Source organism: Tachypleus tridentatus, chromosome 3 (genome assembly GCF_004210375.1).
Source record: "Tachypleus tridentatus isolate NWPU-2018 chromosome 3, ASM421037v1, whole genome shotgun sequence".
NCBI lineage: Eukaryota > Metazoa > Arthropoda > Merostomata > Xiphosura > Limulidae > Tachypleus > Tachypleus tridentatus.
Window position 1 is genome coordinate 27,225,475 of NC_134827.1, and position 26,281 is coordinate 27,251,755.

General features: G+C 31.7%; 1 protein-coding gene across 8 annotated transcripts; it reads left to right on the forward strand.

Annotated features, from left to right (window-relative positions):
* The first annotated feature begins 2,264 nt into the window (after positions 1 to 2,264).
* Positions 2,265 to 26,281, forward strand: LOC143246590 (pyrroline-5-carboxylate reductase 3-like). 8 transcript variants are annotated; one of them, XM_076493556.1, is made up of 8 exons: positions 2,280 to 2,511; positions 4,957 to 5,081; positions 7,948 to 8,054; positions 10,498 to 10,562; positions 13,021 to 13,206; positions 16,439 to 16,651; positions 19,325 to 19,417; positions 23,409 to 26,281. In XM_076493556.1, the coding sequence occupies exons 1-8, from the start codon at positions 2,497 to 2,499 to the stop codon at positions 23,607 to 23,609; spliced, it is 1,005 nt and encodes a 334-aa protein (XP_076349671.1). In that variant the 5' UTR covers positions 2,280 to 2,496; the 3' UTR covers positions 23,610 to 26,281. The 8 variants fall into 8 exon arrangements, with proteins under 8 accessions (XP_076349678.1, XP_076349671.1, XP_076349676.1 ...); XM_076493559.1 differs by having other exon boundaries at positions 2,294 to 2,511; positions 5,036 to 5,081; XM_076493557.1 differs by having other exon boundaries at positions 2,297 to 2,494.

Genomic DNA, 26,281 nt, shown 5'->3' on the forward strand with positions numbered 1-26,281 from the left:
TTTTGTTACTAGTTTTTGCCAAATGTTGGTTATTTGTCTGCTGATGTCAGGAATATATGGTATGCAGCAGTATATGGTTTCGTGATTTTTTGATTCGTGAGATATATTTACTTTTGTTGGTTGATTTTGCTTTCTGTCTAGGTGTGTGCATATAATGTTTTCTGCGGTTTGTGGAGGAAACTTATTGATGTTGATGAAGTATTGTTTTATTTTGTCTAATCCATCGTTAATTTTATCTGGTGAGCATAGGTTTATGGCTATGTTTATTTGGTTTCTTAGTATGTTGAGTTTTTGTTTTGTTTCATGTGCTGAGTCCCAAGAAATGTATAGTCCAGTATGGGTGATATTTTCGGTGTATTTCTGTTTTGAATTGTGTGTCAGTTCTTGTAATTTTGAGGTTAAGAAATGATATTTGATTGATTTCTTCCTGTTAACATGTGAAGTTAATGTTGGGATGTATAGAGTTAATGTGATTGAAAAAAATTAAGTGTGTGTTCTGTAGATTTGAATCCCGCAACCGTGTCATCTACATATCTGTACCAGTATAGTGGTGGATGTAATGCTGTGTTAATTGCTTGTGTTTCAACTTGTGTCATGAAAATATTGGCTAGAACTGGTGATACTGGGTTGCCCATGCTTAGGCCATTTGTTTGTATATAGTTGTGGTTGTTGAACATGAAGTTTATCTTCATCGTGGTGAATTCTATGAGGGTTGCTAATTAGTTGCTGGGAACGTCTATAGTTGGGTTAGAGTCTCGGATATAGAGTTCTAAGGCTATCTTGCAGGCTTCAGTGGTTGGAACTTCTGTAAAGAGGGATATAACATCGAAACTGGCCATTAAGGCTTTATGATTAAGTTGATTTAGATTAGACTTGAAATTAAAAGAGTCTTTGATGAATGAGCTGGCTGATGTTACATATTTGGAGAATGTCTATGCTATGTATTTACCAAGATTGTAATTAAACGATTCATATGTGGACATTATTGGTAAAACCGACTTACGCACACCACAAATATACGGCATGCCCAAACCTCATAAACCAGATTGTCCATTACGACCAATAAACCATATTTTCGCAGGAATTAAAGAATTTCTTTGCTGGTGTTACCAAACTTCTGATTGCACACTGTCCTGTTATTTTACAATATTTTGCTTTTTGTAGATATACCACAAAGTACTTTGTTTGCCAATAGTCTCATACTCTCTTAATATTGATAAAGATTTTTCTGATAATAAAACATACTTTTATAATTTTGCCGACATATTGTGGTTTGGTTGTTACAAAGCACAAAACTATACAATGAACTACCGTATTTTCCGCCTAATAAGCCGAATTTCTGGCCCTAAATTTTGGACCTGATTTTTGGGGGTCGGCTTATTGGCCGATCACTCCTTTCGGAAATTTCTTCTTCTTAGGAAATGTTTTTCTTTTGAAAATTACCATAGGCGGTAATTTTGTCCCATCAGCAAAGCACGTTAAGACTACAGTGAAACGTTGTTTCTGGAATTTCATTGGTTACCTAATTACAGTGAGTGGAGCCAATAACGAATGACATATTGATTACATCTCTGTCTCAATACGACACGTTCTGCTTTACCACAGAACGCCAATGATCACACACAACATGCATGCTGACGCTGAAACGAGACTAAGAAATCATTTTGAAGAAACTTGTCACTTCTTAAAAATGGCTTCGGCTTATTAACCGGAAAATACGGTATCTGTGTTTCGCACACCACATCGAAACTCGAGTCTTCCGCTGGTACAGTAGTAAGTTTACGGATTTACAACGCTAAAATGAGGGGTTCGATTTTCTTCGGTGGAGTCAATAGATTGCCCGATGTGACTTTGTTATAAGAAAATACACACACATTCGAAAATCGATGTTTTGCGTCTTAAACTTGAGACGTACCTCTGAGCTACAAGGGGACAACTAGTGGTAAAAACAATTACAATATTATATTTTTGGTAAGTAATACAAACACATAATTAATTTGCATATTAGTAGTGCAAAATTACACAAAGTATATGCTCTATTACAACATAAAGAGACTAGTACATTTGAACATTATTACCGTACAGATCATTCCTAACTGCCTTTGTATTTGTATTTGTACAATAACTTCTTTAAACGGTCTCTTCTTTTACATAGGGTGGGACAGCGGTAAAAGTACGGACTTACAACGCTAAAATCCAGGGTTCGATTCCTTGCAACTGGTACAAAAAAAACAAACCAATGTGACGTTGATCTAAAATAACATTAAGAAGTTCAAATGACACCATCCCATTTGTTTCCAATTTAAGACTAACTTCATTCCCATAGATAATTTTGTGTATATTTTCTGGCACTTCTGCACATGTCTGACTGTACCGAACTTGATACAGATTGTGTTCATGAAATAGTTACGTTACAGCTTGTGTAATATTTAATACTGAGGCTCAAGGGTTCGTCTTCGTACTACGTGTCATCTTGAAAATAAGCTGCTGAAGTGTATGTTTGTGTTAGAGGTGTGATCTGTTTAATATACTTTAATATTTAACATTTCTTGAAACATTAAAAAATATTGTAAATTATTCGTCGCACATGTCTGAATAGGGCACGTGTAACTTGTATTATAGATTGTAAGTGTTACTGTTGCTACTAGAATGTGATAGGAATTTTATTTGCAACTTGGTAATCTGTTCAGCAAAAAAACAAATTCGTACTATGGAAAATGTTTCATATGTAAATAGGGTTACTAGATTTCGAAAGTAGATAATTGAGTTTGTTTGTTTTTTTAGTTTGCATGGGGAATTGTACTGCAACTGCTTTAAATTACTATAGCATACTTATTACAATTTTCTAATAAGTTGATACTTATTAAAAAAGAAAAGATTTTAAAATCTTATCTGGTTCAAAAATGAAAATGCGCCTAAAGCATCAAGTTGCATTTAACACGTTCACAAGAGAATTGCTGCTGTGTTATTTGTGTCTGGGTATGTTTTCGAATCACAATTTTTGCAGCTTTACTACAACAGGTTATATTAAGGAAATGTAATTGAAAGGGGTTGGAAGGCATAACGTGTGTTCCATCTTTGTTAGGTGATTCGTCAAGTAAAATTTAAAGGAGTTCTGTATAATGACAAACTGTACACAATAAACTTGCAATGAAGGACAGAGAAACTAGGATAACTTAATTTTTTAACTGTTTCTGATTGGGACATGAAAAAAATGACACTAAAAATTGAGGTGATCTTAGGTTTAGTGGGAGCTTTGATAAATTTGTACCTGTAAGTGTAAATGACACCAAACTTGTCTGTGCTGTTGGCATGTCTTTAGTTTTAACTTGAGTATTCAACCCATGAAGGCTGTCTTGTGCAGTTTTGCCCAGTTTAAGATGTTTTGTTTTTTCTTTCACATGGCCAGGTATTTGACTTATAATCTGAGGGTCATGGGTTTTAATCTCTGTCTTACCAAACATGCTCACCCTTTCAATCATGGGGGACAATTCTACTACTGGTTGGTAAATGATTAACTCAAGAATTGAAGGTGGGTTATGATGATTAGCTGCATTCCCTGTAGTCTTACACTGCTAAATTAAGGACAACTAGCACAGGTAGCCCTCGTGTACCTTGCATTTAATTCAAAGCAAGCCAAATCTTTACCTCCATGGTCTAGTATATTTAATATAAATACTTTCTCTAAACAACTTTAGTATGTGGTTATCATTATAAAAGGTAGTAACTATAAATTTTAACATTATATTATGTTGGTAAAATGTTTCCAAGGGAGTAAAATATTTATTGATTTTATTTACATTACAATTTGTTTTTGGTTTTGCACCTCATTTAAAACACGTAACAGCTGTTCATTATTCTCATCTGTAAGTGAAAAGAGAACTGAAGATTTGGATGTGTTTGAAGTGTAAACTTCAGCAGAAAAGTGTGCAAAATTGGAATTAAGGGTAATATTATGTGCAAATTAACCAAAATAACCTAATCTGTGCTACATACTGTAAAAAAAGAGTAGAAGGTATGTTTTAAAGATTTTAGTGGCTGTTTAGTGATACTGAAGTAATTTGTTATAAAATGTTATAAATAAGATGATTATATTTTATTAAGATATGCTGGCCACTTTATCATAGGGACTATTGAAATGTTATTTCTTTGTTATTTTGTATATGGGCAGGTCTTCATATCTCATTCCTTTAGCTTTTCAATCATAGTTAGAATTTAAAAACTATAAATGGAGGGGACAATGTACCGTATGATCTGCCATATATTCAAGTGCTTACATATTTTGTTTTATGGTGCTAAAAGTAACAACTGAACAAATATACACATTAAAAATTACATCATCTGGTGAAAATGAAAACTTTCATGTTTGTAGAGTCAGTACTATTTGATCATGTTGTGAACTGAATAATCTGTAAGGCTTACACTGAAGTAATTTTACTGTTAGTAAGTCATTATTCAGTCATTCCAAAGGAGCACAGAAGTAACATATCCATGTAAAGTGTGGATCTACAGGGCAAAGTTTTATATATTAGGATTATATTGTGGTGAACCAAGAAGGTTTTTCAAAAGGCAGTACCATTTATATCAAATTCTAACATCAGTGCTGTTATTTCAAACATTTTGTATCTAATGATCCTCTTCAGATGACAGTGAATCTCCACTTTCCACTCCTGATTCATTCTTAAACAAGGCTGAAAATCAGATATAGAGACTGTTTTCAACTGACGATCCACATGAAGTATGGACTCAAGTCATCTGTACTGAGATCCAGTGTTGCAAAAGTCACCTGGTCAAAACAAGTTTAAATTTGACATGTGACAAGCGATAGGTGAAAAATCTATATCGGTTTTTACACAATGTATGTAATTGATCCCTCCAATTTTGAAATTTCAGGATTACTTTCTTTTTAATGTTTTGCAAAGATATTCAAATAACCTTGAAGTAAATACATTACAGGTTTGGATCCACTACATTAAAATATTCCATACAACCATTCACGTTCTTAAAGTTATTTACTTTTTGCTCACCCATTCAGACGTTTCTTCACATTTACAGAAAACTGTATTAAAGAAGACAAAAATGTAAGTGAATGTTTATGTAATAGATATTTATTCAATGTTTTTTTAATAGTGTTTACATGTAATGTTCAAAAACCCATCACACGAGAACCTCAAGCACTTGTGAAAGGTGACTAATGTTCATGACACTGAAATATAGTGTTGGAAAAAACTTGCTATTTCAGTAATGGAACAAAGTAAAAGCACAAGGGATGTATAAATACAAGACTTTATGCGAAAATATTAGTAACTCGGTAAAGTTATTCCATAAAATGTTGTTGTTTTTCTAACCCTTTCAGCAAAATGACATTGATAGATTTTTGAGATAAAGATTACTTCATTAGTGATGAATTATCAAAGTAGATTTGCAAATTAGTTCTCGAGAATATACAGCTTAAGTTGTTCTATCAGGTTACGGTATTACTGGCTAAGTTGTTTTTTATTCTGTAATGAATCGGAAACCTGGAGAAGTTATAAAACAACTAATAAGTTCATAATATTCTTCATTTAGGATAAATCAATTTTTATTTTGTTATGATCTTTCTTTTTTGTAAAAATTCTGTTAATTCCCTAGAGGAACAATGAAAACTCAGTTTCGAGTGTTAGTTAAAATCACCTGAAATTGTAGTAGTTTGTATCACTAACAGGGAACAAAAAAACAATGAGATTGTTTTTGATATATCCTAAATACAGTTAATATCTAAATAAAAGATACAGAACTATCCAGGCAGTTCTTCTTTCAAATAAAACTACTATTTCCAAAGTTCTGCAATATCTTTTACAAAGGTTAAGATTTTATTCCAAAATTTGGTGTCTGTATTTTGTTTTCTGCACTGTTTTTTCTTAACCAACAATATATGATTCTTAAGTGTGAAACTGTCTATTGTCATTTTACTTATTTCATTTGAAAAATAACAGTTTATGGCTTAAGAATAGAAATTTGCTCAATTTTCAAGTTAATTCTACATGTATATGGTGTTGACCTCACACCACAAATGTTGGAAACTGTAAAAATCCCTCCAAACTTGCATTCAATTTTGTTTTGAATTTATTCATATCAATGACACATTTCACATACTAAGGATGTTAAGTATTCATACCCATCTCCAGTTAGTGTCCAATTCCTTAAAGATGTCATAGATGATTACTGCAGCATCTTAAACATCATCAGGTGTGGAAGCTGACATTGTGAACCTGTGTTCCTTATGCCATTTGAGCCCCTGGATTTGTGATACCGACAATATAATGTTCACGAATACCACTAACTGTCTATATACAGGCAACACCAAGCTGAAAAAAAAGCTGATCGCTCTGACTAACATGACGAACTAAGACAAGGTACACCTTACACGAAACATGACAAGATTGAATTTTCATACCAGTGAGACGTGATCTTTAACTTCTTATCTAAATAACATATAACTGTCTTCAGGCTGATGTTCTTATGTTTTTAATAACACTTACTTCAGCTGGTACTTACAAAGTGTTGTTGATCACAGAAATTATTCAGAAGAATGTGGAAACTTCAAAGCTTCATAAACTGTTTTTTATTTTCTCTTTTTGAAATCTAACTGTTTCATGCTAAGTCTCTGGACTCAACAACCCACTGGATGTATTTCACCAGCTCGAAAATGTACTGCATAACAGTATCAGCTTCACTTTTCTGTTTTGCCAATGGCAGCTGCAACATGCCAGCCAATTTTCACAACCCCCTTATAAAAGTTGTTAAGTAACCTATTCAGAATTTTCTGTTGTTTCATATATGTCCACTCAATGCTTCTAGCACCAAATTCACTTTTGTAACTTTTTTTTATGATGCTGGTTTCATCGTTTTCCTAATTCCCACAACAGCTATGTCACAGAGTTGCATCTAAGAATGAATACTTTCAATGTAAGTGATGAGCAACTGCTACAATAATTAGTTGAGACACCAGTGAGACGTGGGCTGGGATGGACACAATGCACCAACAAATGGATACATTCATCATTAGAATACATATCTGGCACTCTTCTGCATACACACACAGTGTCATCAAAAACTAGCATGACAACATTAATGTTACTTTCTGCCCAATGCAAGATGACAAGTGTGGGTACGTTTAAATTCTTGTCACATATACTTACGTCAAATATAAAAAGGAATGTCACTCGCCAAAGCAAAATGTTTCACATGTATTATCATTTTTACAGCAAAAGCATCTTTTTAAAACAAGGACTAGAAACAGATTTCTATTGGATAAACCAGTATGTGTTACTAATATATTCCTCTAGTCAACACTAAGTATTCACATATTGTTGGATCAAGCTTGAATTTTTTTTTTGCTTTGTCTTTTTATTAATATAAACCATTTTAAGTTGTTCTCTTTCAAATTATATGCATCAGAGTTATGCTACTGTCTTAAAAGTCTGGTCAGAGGTACACAACGTTTTTTGGCTTGAAACCACTATTTTGGTGTATTCACATCAGATTAATTCAAAAGGATACCAAGTTATTTGTAAAGTTTACCTAGTATTAATTCTACTCTATAATCTGTAGTTAATTTTATTTTGAAATTTAAGAAACGTTTGCATTTTATTCAGTAAATCTAGTTGTGACCTCACAGTTAACATGCACAAATTGTGAATTTGAGTGGGAACTTTGAGATGGTACCTGTTTACTAATCTTTCTGCTCAGAATTAGGGATGACTGTGCATATATGTAGCAACCAGAACCTTGGAATCTACCCTTACATGTATTAAATATGTAATATGATAGCATGCTGTCACAAACTATGCCATGCACTGGAATCCACCCTTACATGTATTAAATATGTACTATGATAGGATGCTGGCACAAACTATGCCATGCACATGATCAGTTAATCTTTTGCTTTTTCCTATTATTTTTCAGACTTTTGCTAAAAGACAAGATGTCAATAGACCTGAACAAGACTAGTGTTGGGTTCATTGGTGCAGGCCACATGGCCCAAGCATTAGCAAATGGGATGCTAAAAGCAGGTTTGTTTTAAACTGTGTGTTTATTTTATGTGGCAGGTTTCATCTATAGTTTCTATATACTGATCTTCAGGTTTCCTTTAACTCTTAACGCTTATTTACTAAAATGTCCTTCGTTTAAATATGCAACATTATTTTGTAAAGAACCAGATTCAGAAAATTGGCTGCTAATCCTTAATAAATATTTAATTACAGATCTTTAATTGCCTACTCTGTTTTTACTTTATTAAGTTTTTGCCAAGTTTTCATAAAATTATTGTCATCAGTTATTATTCCTGATGATCCATGGTATCAATGCTGGCTGTGTCAGTAATTTTTAATCTTACAAATGAGGCTTGTCTTTGTAAAGCATATAATATTAATAATTTGGTAATTAAAGATTACCATTTGTTTAAAATTTGGAATTGCCCTGTGAATATTCTAATTCATGTCTTAGCCCATTTAAAGGAGATGCTTGAAGTTTACCTTTAGTTAACTGTTCAAAGTGTATCACATGGCTTTAATGATGTCATAAAATTACCCATATAATAATTAATTATACAATATGGTTGAAAGTAATATAGTATGCAACTTGTAATAATTGTGGCATTGAAAAACGTATGTAACTGGGTATGATAGCTCAGTACAGCAAGGAATAGCCTAATAAATATTATAAAGGGTGTCCACATTGAAATCAAACAATTTTAAAGACATATACATTTTTATTGAATAAATTTGAAAGTGTTGAAATTTGCACATTTACCATGTCATATATCTAAGTTTCTGTGCTTGGTTGTTTTTTGCGTTTCAGAGTGAATTGTAATGTCTTCACAAAAAAAAACAAAATGTTTCATGAATGGCTGGATTACTACACTTTTTTTTTGGGGGGGGGATGTGAAGTCCAAAGGACACTCCACAAAAGTGCCAAACATAGTTCCTCTGAAAGAGTGGCTATAGCCTGTGTAGCCTCTAGAGATGTTAGAAAAATTTGTGGAGGGAAATTGAGTATCATTGTGACCTAGTTTGTGCTTCAAATGGAGCACATGTTGATTGTCTACTGTAATGTACCCTGCAGTACCCAAATAATATGTATCATATATCAAATGAAGCTTTGTGAATATTCCTCTATTTACATTATTTAATAAGAGTATATAAGGTTTCAAAGTTTTTGTTTTAATGTGAACATTATTTTTATTGCCTTTACTGTACAGGGTGGCCCATAAGTTCCTACCCATCCATATATCTTATGTATCCAGTGTATCTGTGTGCTGTTCCTTATTCATGTACCCATGCACTTGTCACAATATGCTCTTCAAGTGTAAATTGGCCATATTTTTCTGAAAAAAAAGAAACAAATTTATAATACATGCATAATTGAACATAACATAAAAACATATGGATGGGTAAGGACTTACGGGCCACCCTGTACATATAATCTTTCAATATCATGAGAAGATAGTCTAATTGTTAGTCTTAACCAAAGCATTTTTGGAATCAGAATACATATCTTGTGTATTTGTTTTTCCTCTGTTGTCTGCATTCAGTTTATTCTCTAAATAACACTTCTGGAGTCTGCTGTATTATGGAAACTGTTGGGTATTGTTTACTATGCCACTCATGTAATCCAAATTGTGTTGTTATTTAGGCTATTATGCTAGTGTGGAATTTGAATATACCTTGTGTTTCTATGTTCTTATAGTATTTGTTGTAAATTTATTCTTTATTCTGTATATGCACAGGTAATATGATTGAGAAAGCCGTTAAGTTTCTCTCAATTTAAACTGTCTTTGTTCCTTTGCAGTTCTCAGTAGAGGGTGATACATGTTACCACTTAGGGAAAACATTGTGATACCTAGAGGTTATGGGCCCACCTATTTAGTAATGAGAATGATCAGTCATATGAGTAGCACAAGTCCACCTCTGTAAAGGCAAAGGTTTTTGAAGAAGCTAAGGGACATTATGTTTAGCTAGTTTTGTTACTATAATCTAGAATTTAGTCTTCAATAGTGAGGTCAGGTACGTAGTAAAGACAACTATCCATTGTGAGTAAAAGCAGGTGCACACACTTTGCTCATATTTAGTGTTTAATGTAGACTGATTATTGTGTTTTAGAGATTGTATCCAATTTTATTACTTCATCTTACATTAACTAAGTTTGTAAGAAATTTATTATTACTCTGTAATCAGTATCTTGAACAAATCTCCTTCTTGTTAATTATGTTTCACCTGAAAATGTCACACAAGTTACAAACTCTTGAAGAATAGTTTCCATGATTATGTGTTATGTACTGTTAGTTTCAGATCATTTAACTCACTTTTACAAAATGGAAATTTTGTGTGAAAATTGTTTTTTATATAACAATAAATCAATAACATCTCAATAAAATCACATCTTCTCTTAATTTGTAGTGTGTGTGTGTGTGTGTGTGCAATGATCTGATTTATTTTAAATTTTATTACTCAACAGGTTTACTCAAACCAAATCAAATCTGGGCTAGTGCACCTACCACGACCAATTTAGAAACATTCAAGGTTTGTGTAAAATGTGACAAAAATGAAAGCAGCAAAATAGTTGGGAACCACCTTAACATTCTACAATATTTTTAATTAATACAAGTTTTTTTGTTAACGATGTACAGTCATCTCTATTACTTCATCAACTGATAGCTGTAAACTCAGACATCTTTCTGTATTGCTAGTGTTTTCTTGAAAGAGTGGTGGTAAATGTGTAGTTATGATTTAGCCATTTTTCTTGAAAGTAACACTCATTACAGACTGTTTAAACTACTCAGTAATGATTATTAATCAATTAAAATTAAATTACTTGAAACTAATATTTAGCATTATGAATAATACTTAATGTAAGTTTCATAAAGTACTGAAAACAGTGTTATTTGTGTATTGTTTTTCTCTTCTAAACAAATACAGATTAGTTAATTGAGATGGTTACTTTATGAATTTCAAAATAAGAACTTTGTCAGCTAAAATATCAAAGAGAAAGCTCAACTTTAAAATATTTTAGCTTATTAAAAACGAAAGATACAAATACATATGCGTATGTACGATTTTATATTTTCAACAGTATTACACCATTTTTAAGTCCAAAATGACTTGCAGAATGAAATTTAACTTTGGGAGGAAATGTTTGGTATTCATATTTATGTAACAAATTAAAATTATTTGAAAGTTACATTGTGTGAAAACAGTAATATTGGTACAGTAGTTGTAAAGATTTGTTTTCTGATACATGGTTTAACATAGAATAATTTTTCTTCATGTTCAGAATTAAAAATCAGTTTTGAAAATTTAGTAAAATGTTTGTCCCAATATCTTAATGTACACATATATATATATATTAATAGAGAGATATTGTTTCTGTATAATAAGAAAAGCTTTAGTAACTTGTTAACTTTAAGAGTCTTAAAGAGCACATTCATACCAAAATAAAGCTGTACAGTGATGGTCATTTTTGTATTTCTTCAATGCTAGAATAATATGTAAATAATTAGTGTGTAATAATAATAATAAAGAAAGATTCTTTGTGAGAAAGATCGTGCCACCAACACTTGTGTAAATATAAATGGGAATGTTACTTTAAGGATAGTAAGATATACATTTGCCTGAAGTAAAATCAGTTGATGTGCAGTTGCTCAAAAACCACTGCTGAGAAGAGGTAACCAGAAAGTTGGATTAGCCATTAAAACTACAAAGCTAGTGACGTCCGTTTTAACTGGTGAAACTAAGTTCATAATGTTTGGCAACATTTGATTGCATTCAGTGAAAGACAAGAAAGGAATCATAGTCAGTGTACACAATTTCCCCCAGAAAACATGGTGAGTTACCAATAAATGCTTAGATATGCATTACATGTAGCAGTGTCAATGATCTACACAAGATTGGTGGCAATCTGACTGTTGACCAATACAAGCAAATTTTACTTTATCATGTCATTTCCTCTGTAGCATGACTTATCTGGGACTGTGTAAGATGTTTAGGCATGTTTAATTGTCTAGGAAAGGATTTTGCTTACCCTTCATTATAGTATAAATATATATAAAGTCTTGTTGTTGTTAGGCTTAGGATTCTTCTACAGTATGTGTCTGTTACTTGGTAGTGGTAAATTGAACAATGAATGAACAACATACACTCCACTTGTTTTCAAAATAATATATATATTTGACACTAGTTTAACGTACGTACAATAAATTCTGTACGCTATTAGTGTCCATAAGGATATCATAAACATGACATATATAATTTTTGTCAAAAGTCCACTTAAGCCTATTCAGTTACTTCAGAATTTCAGTTGGCAGCCCTACTACCTTTCCCTATTTCTATCACATTAGTGTTCTGTGTATAATTCACTTATAATTGTGATACAACTTACCACAGCCATATATTGATCATTTAGTAATTGTTTGGTCTTCCTTTTTCTAAATATCCTCTGAATGTTTTGTCAAAGTGCTCTCAGGCTGATTCAGTTACCTTAAAATCACACTTTGATGAAATTAATTAATTTTTTTCTGTCTTCTTTTCTACTTTTAGTCTTTCCCTGTCGCACCAAACATGCTCACCCTTTCAACTGTGGGAGCATTATAATGTTATGGACAATCCAACTATTTGTTAGTAAATGAGTAGCCCAAGAGTTGGTGGTGGGTGGTGATAACTAGCTGTCTTCCCTCTAGTCTTACACTGCTAAATTAGGGATGGCTAGTGCAGATAGCCCTTGAGTAGCTTTGTGTGAAATTCCAAAAACAAACAAACAAGTCCTAGATCTTAAAACTGTTTTAAGGAACTGAAGGTATAAATATTTTGCATCAGAAAGGGCTGTTGTTTACCCATTGCAGCTGTTTCTTGCACCTCTGTGTTAATTGTTTGCCAGCCTTTAAATGTGCATACTTATTTGTAAGTTCTATAGAACAATTCTAGCATTGGTATTAACCACAGATTTCTAGTTGCATTTTTAATATTTTTTTTTATACGTATTTAGGATATGACATGTCACATAACGCATGCAAATGAAGACGTTCTTTCGGCATGCACAGTGATATTCCTCTGTGTCAAACCTCATCTAGTATGTCAAGTTCTGAAGAAACTAACAAAGAAAAATGCCATAAAATCGCACCATCTTATCGTGTCTGTTGCTGCAGGAATTTCAATTCAATTTATGGAAAAAGTAATTTTTTTTATCAAATATTATTTAAAGATTTTAATTCATTGTACACTAGATGAAGTTTAGATGGTATTGTTACTTGTTCGACAAAAAAAGTACCACTAACCTTCAAAAAACTGTACATGGAGTAATAAACTGATTGACCATAATAAAACTTACTGCTAACTATATATAGTTATGTGTGCATTAAAAAAAAAATAGGTTTTAGGATAAACTTTTGTCACATATTTTAAATGGGTATTGATTTAAATGTTTACAAACTTTAAGTGAACTGCAAAGTTAAATGATGCATTTAATGATAGAAAATAATCATATGAAAAAGTCTCTTCAGAAAAGCCACTGTGTATATTATATTTGATATTACTTGAAAATCTTTTTAAATAAAATTATTGTGAAAAACATTAGGCACTGATTTATAATGTTAAAAAATACTCGTGACATATATCTATGGTATACTTATTTAGTACGTATCTATAAAGACTGGAACATTCCTTTATTCTCTGAGGCCAAATCCTATTGAATCAATTGGAGATCCATCATTTAGGTCGAAATTATTCATAATGAATGCAACAGTTTTCTAATATTTCTAGTATGGTACATATTTTAACAATATTATAGTTTCAAATCCACTTCAATTTTTGCAAACTGCTTATGTGTAAAAAGAGGCAGAGGTGAAAAACAAACAATAGAGGTTGCAATAAATTATCATGCTTTATCATTTTTATCTTTAGCTATCAGGCTTCATTAATTCTACAGACAGTGGAAGGAAATAGAAAAATTACATCATGTAGTGGTTTTGGTTCGTTATACTAAAATTATTTTCGATCCTCACCATGTTGGTACAGTCTTTCATAGTGTCCAGTCATGCTCTTCCTGACTGTACATCTTGACAATAGCTCTACAGTGTAGTATTTATTGCAAAATGTTCTATCCTAAGGCCCTCATGTCCAAAGCACAACCAAACATGACCTGTGGCTTTCCATAATCTGTTTAGTGTAGGAGGACACTGGTTTTCCAATGGCCATTTGAGCAGTTCAGTTGAACAGTGCTTTCCATAATCTGTTTAGTGTAGGAGGACACTGGTTTTCCAATGGCCATTTAAGCAGTCCAGTTGAACAGTAATCCATAGGTATTGTTCTTAGTCGCTTCATTGGTATGTTTTCTTATAAATAACAACATGAATGCCAGTTTAATTCCTCACCTGATTGAGACATGTTAAGGTTTAATGGATATGTTGTGGAAACAACTTGTGTATATGTAGCTTGTATCACTTTTCCAAATGGGAATATTTCTTTATTATGTTGCTTGGTACTCAAGGCAGCTTTTACCATTGACTTTTGCTTACCATGGGTGGGGTAAGAAAGGATTTGTTGCAAATCTCTATCTGGCTGATCCTGATTGTCAAAGCTCATCCATATTCCTTTGTTTTCTAATACCATTATATATAATGGATATACTTGTCTTGGAAAATCGAAATCCATTATGTTAACCTTATCAACACAGATTATGGGTGAAAGGCCATGTGATCACATTTGTTGACCTTTATTCAACATTTTAGTGAATAACTCATTTAATTTGGCTACAAGTTTATTATCAAATTTTAGAATTGTATGTTAGTTAAATTTGAAAGCTTCTGAGTCTTGACATTGTTATTAATCATAATATAAAAATTTCTTTGAACATGTGAAAAAATAAGAAGTATCAGATTTAAAAAAAGTCTTTTAAAACTTAATTTTAAAATCTGATATTTTGTGGATGAAATCCTTGTAATGTTTCATGTGCAAAATTTCATGAAAACACATGTACTATATTAAGAGTTACAGCATGAAAACTGTAACAAGTACAAAAGGGTTACGAGGTCAGTCCCAGGGACCGAGCCATGCTTAAAGTGTTATTCCCTCACAAAATTAGCTATTCTCATTCAGTGTTGCTCTGTACATGCAGGCTTTTTATTTATGCACGCCACAAGCCTTGTGCTCTCCTTTCATTAGAATAACACGTTCCAAAGTATCTCTCTTGCATCATCTGTTAACCAAAAGCAGCACAGTATGCACACATGATACATGCGACTTCATCTACCAAACCTTTACTTCTCATATGGCAGCATTTGTGTTTGGATACTTTATTTATTTATTGTAACATGTTTGACTTTGTTTTCTTTATGATGCATTTTTAACTTTTGTAGTTATCCACCCAGTTTTTATCAGTTAAATCAAGTCTCCTTATTTTTGTTTTGAGAAACTTTCATGTACAACATCTTCTGAAGTTAACCATAACACACTGGGAGGATTCCACCAGTACTAACATTTTTCATGGGCCTTGGATGCAGGCTCCCCATTGATGAATTTATCTGCTGTCATGTGTCAAGATGTCAAACGTTACAGGATTCATCCTTTGTCCCTATACTTTGGCACAGTTCCTGCTGCAACTGCTTAGCCATTGCTGTCTGATGAGGACTTTTTCTTTTCCCAATTCTCATGTTTTCTGATAATTTCCATTCTTGACCTTGGGATTCTTCTAGGCCTAATTCAGTCGTTTTTGGTGTTTCTGTCTTAAGTTTGGGTTCTTTTATTCCTATAAGCTACTTCTTTTTCATGTCATTATCAATTATTACATGTACCATTTTTCCATCTTTTGTTTTCCACTAATATTTGGTCTACTGCTATTCTGTTCATGTTGTATTTATCCTGAGAGATTAACTAGTCTCACCCCCTGTGGCCTTCTGATCAGTTCACCCTTTCTTACCATCAGGCAGTCTATGAAGGTTAGGGGATGGATCTTATTATTTGTCTTCCACTTAACCTTCTGTAATATCTTTTTTCCTTTTATTGGCTCTCAGAAGTTCTCCACAGATATTATGATATTTCTCCCCTTTCTGTTACTTTTAAATAATATCTTTGTTTTTGTATGTTTCTCAGGCAGTAAATTATTCTAGAATATTCTTATACTGTCTAACCAAGATACTTGAGAACATTTAGTAGTTTTTTGTGTTTTTTTTTTGTCCAGCCATTGGACCCAGAAATATCACTGATAAATGAACAATTCATTTTAGTGGCTTTCATTTCTTGATTAATGGAACATAAAACCATGATGAAAAAAGGTACAAAACAAACACTAAAGGATATTATTTCCTGTGAATATTTTAATTTTACTTAATACTCACAGTTTAATATCTGTATTCTGATAAAAAAAAAAAGTGTTCGATTAATTTTTTATGTATTTTTAATTTTTCTAGTTACTGCCAGAAAAAACACGTGTAATTCGTTCCATGCCAAATACTCCATCATTGGTTCAGGCAGGTGTCTGTGGGTATGTTCGAGGGACACACGCTACTGAAGAGGATGGAATAATGGTTAGCCATTTGATTGGATCAGTTGCAATGTGTGAACTTGTTCCAGAAAATCTCATTGATACTGTGACAGGCCTCAGTGGAAGTGGTCCAGCATATGTAAGAAACATTCCTTCTTTAAAGATTCTATACAAGCATGCACCAACTTTGTCCTTCATATTTCAGATATGATGACAGACCTGTAAGAAGTACAAATTTTAACAGTTGTTGGATGTGTAAGCCTTTTTTTTTTCATATGAGTTGTTATTTAATTTGTTTAGTGATTTATTATTTAATATTTATTTAGTTTTCATCATAAGAGTGCTAGAACTTAGTGATTTTAAAAGTGATAATTATGACAAATTTAGTTATGTAATGAGGTAAGAGTCATACATTGTGTATGCAGTTCAGTTGTTGTGAATTGGCATTTCATTACTTGAACTTTCTGTGTTTTTCTCGTTGCCTGAACTGAGTATTGTTCCATCATAGCCCCTGATGGTTTGTAGAAAGTTTTACACCTCAGTTGGACAATATATGTACATATATTTATTTATACACCACTGAGTGCAAGTTAAATTCAGAAAAAAGGTAGTTAGTGAAAAAAAACAAACTTATTTAAAGTTAGCCAACATGTGAGTGATTAACCTTAAGAGATGATTTATATAGCATGTTTTACAGCTGTGTATTAATTTGTCTTGTCAGTTGGGTTCTAAAGTAACTAAACTGGCTTGTGTGGACTTTTGGCATAAAAGAGAATTATTTCAAAGCTCTGTATACAACTGTAGTAACCCATAGAGTAACATATGTGAATTCATCACTACTCACTTTGTGATAACAGAAGAAAAGAGAATTATTTAGAGTTACAAATTCTTTTTATAATTTTATCTTTGGTGAAAATAAAATCAAGAATACATATAAATGATCATTAGACATTTGGTCCACTGTGCATCAACTAATTAATTAGGGTTAATGTAATATTATTTACCTGCTTAAATTAACTTAGGTTGATATATGATGATTTAAAAAGTCTTAAACCCCATAGATATTATATACATCTGTAATATATATAATCATTAAACAGTTGGTTTCCTATATAATATTGAATAATAAATTAGGTGTATTTCACAATCTTAAACCAGATGTACTTGAGTAGGGTCCCCTAAATAAAGCCAAAATTAAGAGTAACAAATATTTTTCTTTCATACTTCTCTAGTTCATATGTCATGCTGTGTTATGGCCTGCAGAGTGCAATAATTATTCTCATGATTCATGACACATGCACATTTTACTGACATAAGTAAAACTTTCAACCTTAAGTGTCTTTTATGTTATGTAATGTCATTTTAGTGTACTAAGTGGCTAATATACCACACAGTAGTAGTTAAAACAGGTGACATCCGGGTGGTCTTCAGCTCCCTTTAGAGAAATTAATTTTGTTTACTGTACAACATTTTAGAAGACTCAGAAACCCAAAAAAGACTATTGGATAACAAAGATGACTATCTTTATTTTGTAGAGGACTAGTATAGCCTGATGGTTAGGGTGCCTAACTTTCAACCTGTGGGTTGCAGATTCAAATCCTTGTCACCAAACATATTCACTCTTTCAGCTGTAGTGGTGTTATAATGTGATAGTCAGTCAAATTGTTTGTTAGTAAAAGAGTAACCCAAGAGTTGGCAGTTGATTGTGTGATGCCATTCCTCTAATTTATTTCTGCTAAATTAGGAACAGCTAGTGCAGATAGGTCTTGAATAATTTTGCTTGAAATTCAAAACCAACCAACCTTACTTTATATTGACGTATCCCTAGATATCTTATCTTTAAGTGATGTGTACAATGAAACATCTAAACTGACAAATTTGAGATCATTGACAGTTTCAGAATAAATATTTTAAATTGTGTACTCCAAAGTATTGCTGGGTTGAGTACACAAGTTAATTATTTACATGTGTTTCTTGAAATTTAGCTTTTTAATATTATGACTCTTCCATTAAAGTGCAACATACAACTTTGTTTTCATGTTGGTGTTTTCATTCTATGCTTATCTCTATTGCCTTACGAACAGAAGAGAACAATTTTTATTTATTGGATTAGTTGATTCTTGATGTGTTTAAGTCTTTCTTTCTCCTAAAGTATGTTTAGAGAATGTAATATTTATTTTCAAATTCGTTAAGTTTTGGAAATATCAGTTCTCATGTCATGATCTTTCATTCATTCAAGAAAAGAAAGTAGGAGAATTATTTTTAATATTTAAAACTTAGTGTGATACTTGTAATGAGCTCAGAACAAGTGGTCTGCTGTGTAGCTTTACACTTAACCACAAACAAACAAATGAAAAAAAAAGCTTTCTGTTTGTAATCATGTTTTTTTTAGCCTACAGTGATTAACAAAAAAAATTCATTTAATGGAGTTTTGCTATTCAGACAGTAATGTTAACTTTGAAGACAGAGTTTCGAGTTTTTCAGCTTCTCAACTGACTTCTGTACTATAAATTAAAAAAAAAAGTTCCGCAGACGTTGCTGCCCAAAGCTTTGAATCTTTGAAGCGATGTTGCTTAAAGCTCAATAGTAAAGCCTCTCTTCTTCTCTTTCAAAGTTGACTTGGTAATTTTGGAATCAAATTCCTATGTACAGATTTGTCACAATTTATCTGTCAGTATATTTGATGCAAAAACTTGTAGTTGTTACCACACTTAAATGCTCAGTTTAGAGTAGAGGGTAGAACATATAGTAATCTGTTATTTGGAAACTATTTTTTTATTCTCAGCTTTGTTTTTATTTATGTGTACTTCAGGTCTATACAGTTATACAAGCTATGGCTGATGGAGCTGTTAAGATGGGTCTTCCACGATCATTAGCTGTTAAGTTTGCTGCTCAAACTGTTCTGGTAAGTTAAAAAAAACAACAACAAAAAAACTGATAAATACCAAATTGTAAGAAATCTCAGTTTTATTTTTTACCCAGAACTCGCATGTAAAACATATTATATGAGTAAATTTTCAGGGTTATAAAAACACCCACAGCTGAAGACTTGTCATCTAAGTATTTCAAGCACTGTTTATTTGTACAATTGTTCTTTGAAGTATTGAGGTCTAATACTTGTAACAATTAACAGCTTGTACTTAATCATTCTGATCAGATTCTATAATAAACTTAAGTTCACAGTACATCTGGTCCAGTAAGATTGTATAATAAACTTAAGTTCACAGTACATCTGGTCCAGTGAGATTGTATAATAAACTTAAGTTCACAGTACATCTGGTCCAGTGAGATTGTATAATAAACTTAAGTTCACAGTACATCTGGTCCAGTAAGATTTTATAATAAACTTAAGTTCACAGTACATCTGGTCCAGTAAGATTGTATAATAAACTTAAGTTCACAGTACATCTGGTTCAGTAAGATTGTATAATAAACTTAAGTTCACAGTACATCTGGTTCAGTAAGATTGTATAATAAACTTAAGTTCACAGTACATCTGGTTCCAGTAAGATTGTATAATAAACTTAAGTTCACAGTACATCTGGTCCAGTAAGATTGTATAATAAACTTAAGTTCACAGTACATCTGGTCCAGTAAGATTGTATAATAAACTTAAGTTCACAGTACATCTGGTCCAGTAAGATTGTATAATAAACTTAAACTTAAGTTCACAGTACATCTGGTCCAGTAAGATTGTATAATAAACTTAAGTTGACAGTACATCTGGTCCAGTAAGATTGTATAATAAACTTAAGTTGACAGTACATCTGGTCCAGTAAGATTGTATAATAAACTTAAGTTGACAGTACATCTGGTCCAGTGAGATTGTATAATAAACTTAAGTTCACAGTACATCTGGTCCAGTAAGATTCTATAATAAACTTAGGTTCACAGTACATCTGGTCCAGTGAGATTATATAATAAACTTAAGTTCACAGTACATCTGGTCCAGTAAGATTGTATAATAAACTTAAGTTCACAGTACATCTGGTCCAGTAAGATTATATAATAAACTTAAGTTCACAGTACATCTGGTCCAGTAAGATTGTATAATAAACTTAAGTTGACAGTACATCTGGTCCAGTAAGATTGTATAATAAACTTAAGTTGACAGTACATCTGGTCCAGTAAGATTGTATAATAAACTTAAGTTGACAGTACATCTGGTCCAGTAAGATTGTATAATAAACTTAAGTTCACAGTACATCTGGTCCAGTAAGATTGTATAATAAACTTAAGTTCACAGTACATCTGGTCCAGTGAGATTATATAATAAACTTAAGTTCACAGTACATCTGGTCCAGTAAGATTGTATAATAAACTTAAGTTCACAGTACATCTGGTCCAGTAAGATTGTATAATAAACTTAAGTTCACAGTACATCTGGTCCAGTAAGATTGTATAATAAACTTAAGTTCACAGTACATCTGGTCCAGTAAGATTGTATAATAAACTTAAGTTGACAGTACATCTGGTCCAGTAAGATTGTATAATAAACTTAAGTTCACAGTACATCTGGTCCAGTAAGATTCTATAATAAACTTAAGTTCACAGTACATCTGGTCCAGTAAGATTATATAATAAACTTAAGTTCACAGTACATCTGGTCCAGTAAGATTATATAATAAACTTAAGTTCACAGTACATCTGGTCCAGTAAGATTGTATAATAAACTTAAGTTCACAGTACATCTGGTCCAGTAAGATTGTATAATAAACTTAAGTTCACAGTACATCTGGTTCAGTAAGATTGTATAATAAACTTAAGTTCACAGTACACAGTAAGATTGTATAATAAACTTAAGTTCACAGTACATCTGGTCCAGTAAGATTGTATAATAAACTTAAGTTCACAGTACATCTGGTCCAGTAAGATTGTATAATAAACTTAAGTTCACAGTACATCTGGTCCAGTAAGATTGTATAATAAACTTAAGTTCACAGTACATCTGGTCCAGTAAGATTGTATAATAAACTTAAGTTCACAGTACATCTGGTCCAGTAAGATTGTATAATAAACTTAAGTTCACAGTACATCTGGTCCAGTGAGATTGTATAATAAACTTAAGTTCACAGTACATCTGGTCCAGTGAGATTGTATAATAAACTTAAGTTCACAGTGCATCTGGTCCAGTAAGATTCTATAATAAACTTAAGTTCACAGTACATCTGGTCCAATAAGATTCTATAATAAACTTAAGTTCACAGTACATCTGGTCCAGTAAGATTGTATAATAAACTTAAGTTCACAGTACTTCTGGTCCAGTAAGATTGTATAATAAACTTAAGTTCACAGTACATCTGGTCCAGTAAGATTGTATAATAAACTTAAGTTCACAGTACATCTGGTCCAGTAAGATTATATAATAAACTTAAGTTCACAGTACATCTGGTCCAGTAAGATTGTATAATAAACTTAAGTTCACAGTACATTTGGTCCAGTAAGATTGTATAATAAACTTAAGTTCACAGCACATCTGGTCCAGTAAGATTGTATAATAAAGTTAAGTTCACAGTACATCTGGTCCAGTAAGATTCTATAATAAACTTAAGTTCACAGTACATCTGGTCCAGTAAGATTCTATAATAAACTTAAGTTCACAGTACATCTGGTCCAGTAAGATTGTATAATAAACTTAAGTTGACAGTACATCTGGTCCAGTAAGATTGTATAATAAACTTAAGTTCACAGTACATCTGGTCCAGTAAGATTGTATAATAAACTTAAGTTCACAGTACATCTGGTCCAGTGAGATTGTATAATAAACTTAAGTTCACAGTACATTTGGTCCAGTGAGATTGTATAATAAACTTAAGTTCACAGTACATCTGGTCCAGTAAGAAAAGAAGATCAAACTGTATGATATGAATTTTCTTTGTTCACGTAACCAAAAAATAAAAAGGAAATATGATAAACTTTAGGAAAAGGTAACACACTAAACATGAATGAGCTCATCATGGTCAGGTGGTCAGGGTGCTTGACTTGCAATCTGAGAGTCATGGATTTGAATTCCTGTTCCACAAAACATGCTCCCTCTTTCAGTCATGGGAGAATTATAGTGTGATGGTCAATTTCACTATTCATTGATGAAAGAGTAGCCAAGGAGTTGATGGTGATGACTGTAACTAGGTGCCTTTCCTCTAGTCTTACGCTGCTAAATTAAGGATGGCTAGCACAGATAACCCTCGTATAGCTTTGCATGAAATTCAACAACAAAAAAATGAACATGAAATAAACAGAGTGAGGCACAAAGTTTAGGGTTACTTAGCTTGGGAAGTTTTGCTGAGATAGGTGCAAGGATGTGATTTGTTCTGTTTTGACAATTTTAGTTGGAAATTTTCTGTTTATTTTTAAGAAATACTTTGCAGAAAGTTTGGTATTTCTTTCTTTGCTTACAAATTTTGCCTAGTTAAGTATGTTTAAAGTTTTTTCTCTTATTGTTTATTTTCTTTTGACAAATGTCACAGTCATACTGTTCTGATTTTGATTTTTTTTAAATAAAGTTTCTTGCCAACTTGCCTAAATTAATATGAAAGAGAACTTGATACTACTGGTGTTGCCCATAATCAGTAGTTTATCTTTTGTGTTAGTAACATTCATTCTTGGTATTTTTTAATTCATTTTTCTTATTGAAAAACATTTATTTTCAGTTAAGTTGCATACAACTCTTGACAATAGTGCAATATAAGAGATAAGTGGTGTTTATGAAGCATGATTTGAAATATGTTAAACTTTTATGACATAAAATTTTTAAATAATAGTGGTTTATTTGTTATTTGCAGTGATTTTTATGAATGTTAATTTGGTGTTAGGTATTATTTAATTTTGTTTAACATTAAATTTTAATATATTTCTTTTGACATCTGTGGAATTTGAGTGTGTTTGAACATTTCTAGGGTGGGGCAAAAATGGTGTTAGAAACTGGTCAACAGCCTACTGTGTTGCGAGATGAAGTTTGTTCGCCAGGTGGCACTACCATTTATGGTGTCTGTGCTTTGGAAGAGGCAGGCTTAAGAACAGGTTTGCTTCGAGCAGTTGAGGCAGCTACCTTGAGAGCTAAAGAGTTGGGAAATGTATCTACTAATACAGAAAAGTAAATTGTTATGAAACCATCTAATATTATTTTGCAAACTGAATTAATATAGCTTGTGTGTGTGTGTGTGTGAAAATCTTTACAATTAGAAGGATAAAGTTTTTTATGTCAGAATTATGAACTTAGGATCCTAACTTACTCTAAAATAATGTTAAATTAATTTTCAAAAATGCTTCAAAATGTATTCCTGTGTGGTTATGGGATAATCATATAGAATTATCAAAATAATTTTTTTACAAATTAAATGTTATTCCTCTCTGTATCTGATATTATTATGATTATTTTCTCTAAGTAATTAAGATATATATATATTCCTAGATGAGTATTAATGTCTTATTCTTAATTATAGGATAAATTTCTATAAATACAAACTGTCAATTACTTGACTGAAAGTAGCCAATGAAGGAACTTGTATATGCAACATTGTTTTCTGTAAGTTTTATATCCATTTATAAATTGCAGGATGAAAAAAAAAAAAAAGGTCTTACTGCAAAGCAAAACATTACTAAAATCGTTAATTGGAAAATTATTGGAAAAAAGCAAATGTTAACTTTGAAAAACTGTTTGATTTATATATATATATATTTCCACAAAATGTAGTCCTTATGGAACTTTATATTGAAACCAAAAAGTAATTATTTCATTTAAAACATCATTATTACAATTGTAAATAATTACAAGTGGAAAATTACTTCTTTTAACAATAATTTGATATAAATGTAACTTATATACATAATTGAACTATGTATATATGCATTCCAGCATTCTTGTTTACATAAATATTTTATTAATTTTGTTCCTATGTTTTGTTCCTGTGTTGACTTATCCATTGATCAATGGTCTTTGTTTACCATTAATCTTCACTGGAGAGCTGTGCATTTAGAGTGAAAGTTCCAGGAATATTGGGAGTGTTTTTATCCTAATTATCAAAAACAAACCATCTCGGAATTTAACTTCCTCCACCTAAATAGAATTTAATATACACATAGATCAATCAGCACAGAAAGACAAAACCAGTCTACAACTGTCTGCAAGAATTATTATATTATTTCGAGGATTATAGTGTTTGTCAGTGGCACCATCCTTTGAATAAGGATTTGAGTTTTGGTTAGATATTGAATACTCCAGATAGTTTTAAAGTATTATAATACTAACTTGGCTGACCTTACGATTTTGGTACATGGTTTCTGGAATAACATCAGGTCAAAGCAACCTATTTACATAGAACACAACTACAAATTAAGCAACTGAATAACGTAATTTAACGTACCATTCTAAATAGTAGTATACACAAAACAGAATTATAGTACATTTGTAAATTTATCTAATATGCTATGGTCTGTAACATAAATTTAACCAATAACCTAAAACCTGTGTTTCAGAGAATCAGAAAGTTTCTAGTATCTGTATGAGCGAACAAGGTTTAAAGGTCATTATGAACTTTGAACTACAAATGATCTCAATGAGAGCTTCTTACAAAAGATATATTTGTGTATAACTCTTGCAGACCTATTGACCTATACAGTGATGAAGTTTATTTGTTGAGGAGAGATTTTTATCATAATTTTTTAAAATATTTTTTGTCCTTTTCACTCATGTACAACTTTATTTTTTAAAAGAATATAATAGCTCAAACTTTCTTTTTATCAAAAAATGTGTTTAAAGTTAAAAATTTTGTATATGTGAATCATATGAAAATATATAAACGAGATTTGTAATTGGTTAATTTTGGTACCTGTGCCTAATATTTAGTGTATCACTAATCACGTGTTGGCTGGATGAAATAATTTCAGTTGTATGGTCACCTAGACCTGAGACCTGATTATTCTTTGCTTAATAATTTGTTAATGACAGACATAGCACAGATTGTTTATTGTGTATGTATGTACTTAAAAATCCAATTATCAGTTATTTACAAATAAGTTTATTTTTGATTTATTGTTTAATCACTAACTTTTTTTATCCTACATTTTGGGTTGTAATCAAAACCTGCTGTTGTATTCAATGAAGTCATAAGAAGGACTGTTTCTCTGGTGGTAGCAGTTAAGGTTCAAACCAGAGTCACCTTGTTAGAAATAATAGTGCACTATCCATTCTTCAAAGTTTATCAACTTTACAAGTTTGAATCAACCTGCTTATCTGAAAGTTTTAAAAGGGGTATTTAAGTTTGCTGATATCTCTGCTTGGCTGGTTTAATATATCATCAATTAGACAAATATAGATAAAATTGCATAGGCAACGAAAATAACAATTAAATAACAGGTTGAACAATTGCCAACTTGTGTCATTTTTTTTATGATTTAAAGAAAGGTGACATAAACATAAAGGTTATAAACGATCTGACAAACAGAACTCACTCGAAACATCTTCCAACTTTTAATAAAAATATAAATAACTTGACGATTGTTCAACTTGTTATTTAGTTGTGTATTATGAATTAGGTTCAGTTAGGTGGATATAGAAGGCTTATTTTACCTTTCTTTTCCCAAGAATGATTCATATATTATTATTCCAATATAATGTGTGCTCTTCTTTGGCAATAATAACCTATTGTGCTAGATTAGTATACAGTCTTGTGTGTCTATTATGCTCCTGAACTGTTCTTTTTTTTCTGTAAATGTAAACAGTGTAACTTAATACATGTAGGACTTGTAATTAAAATACCTATCAACATGA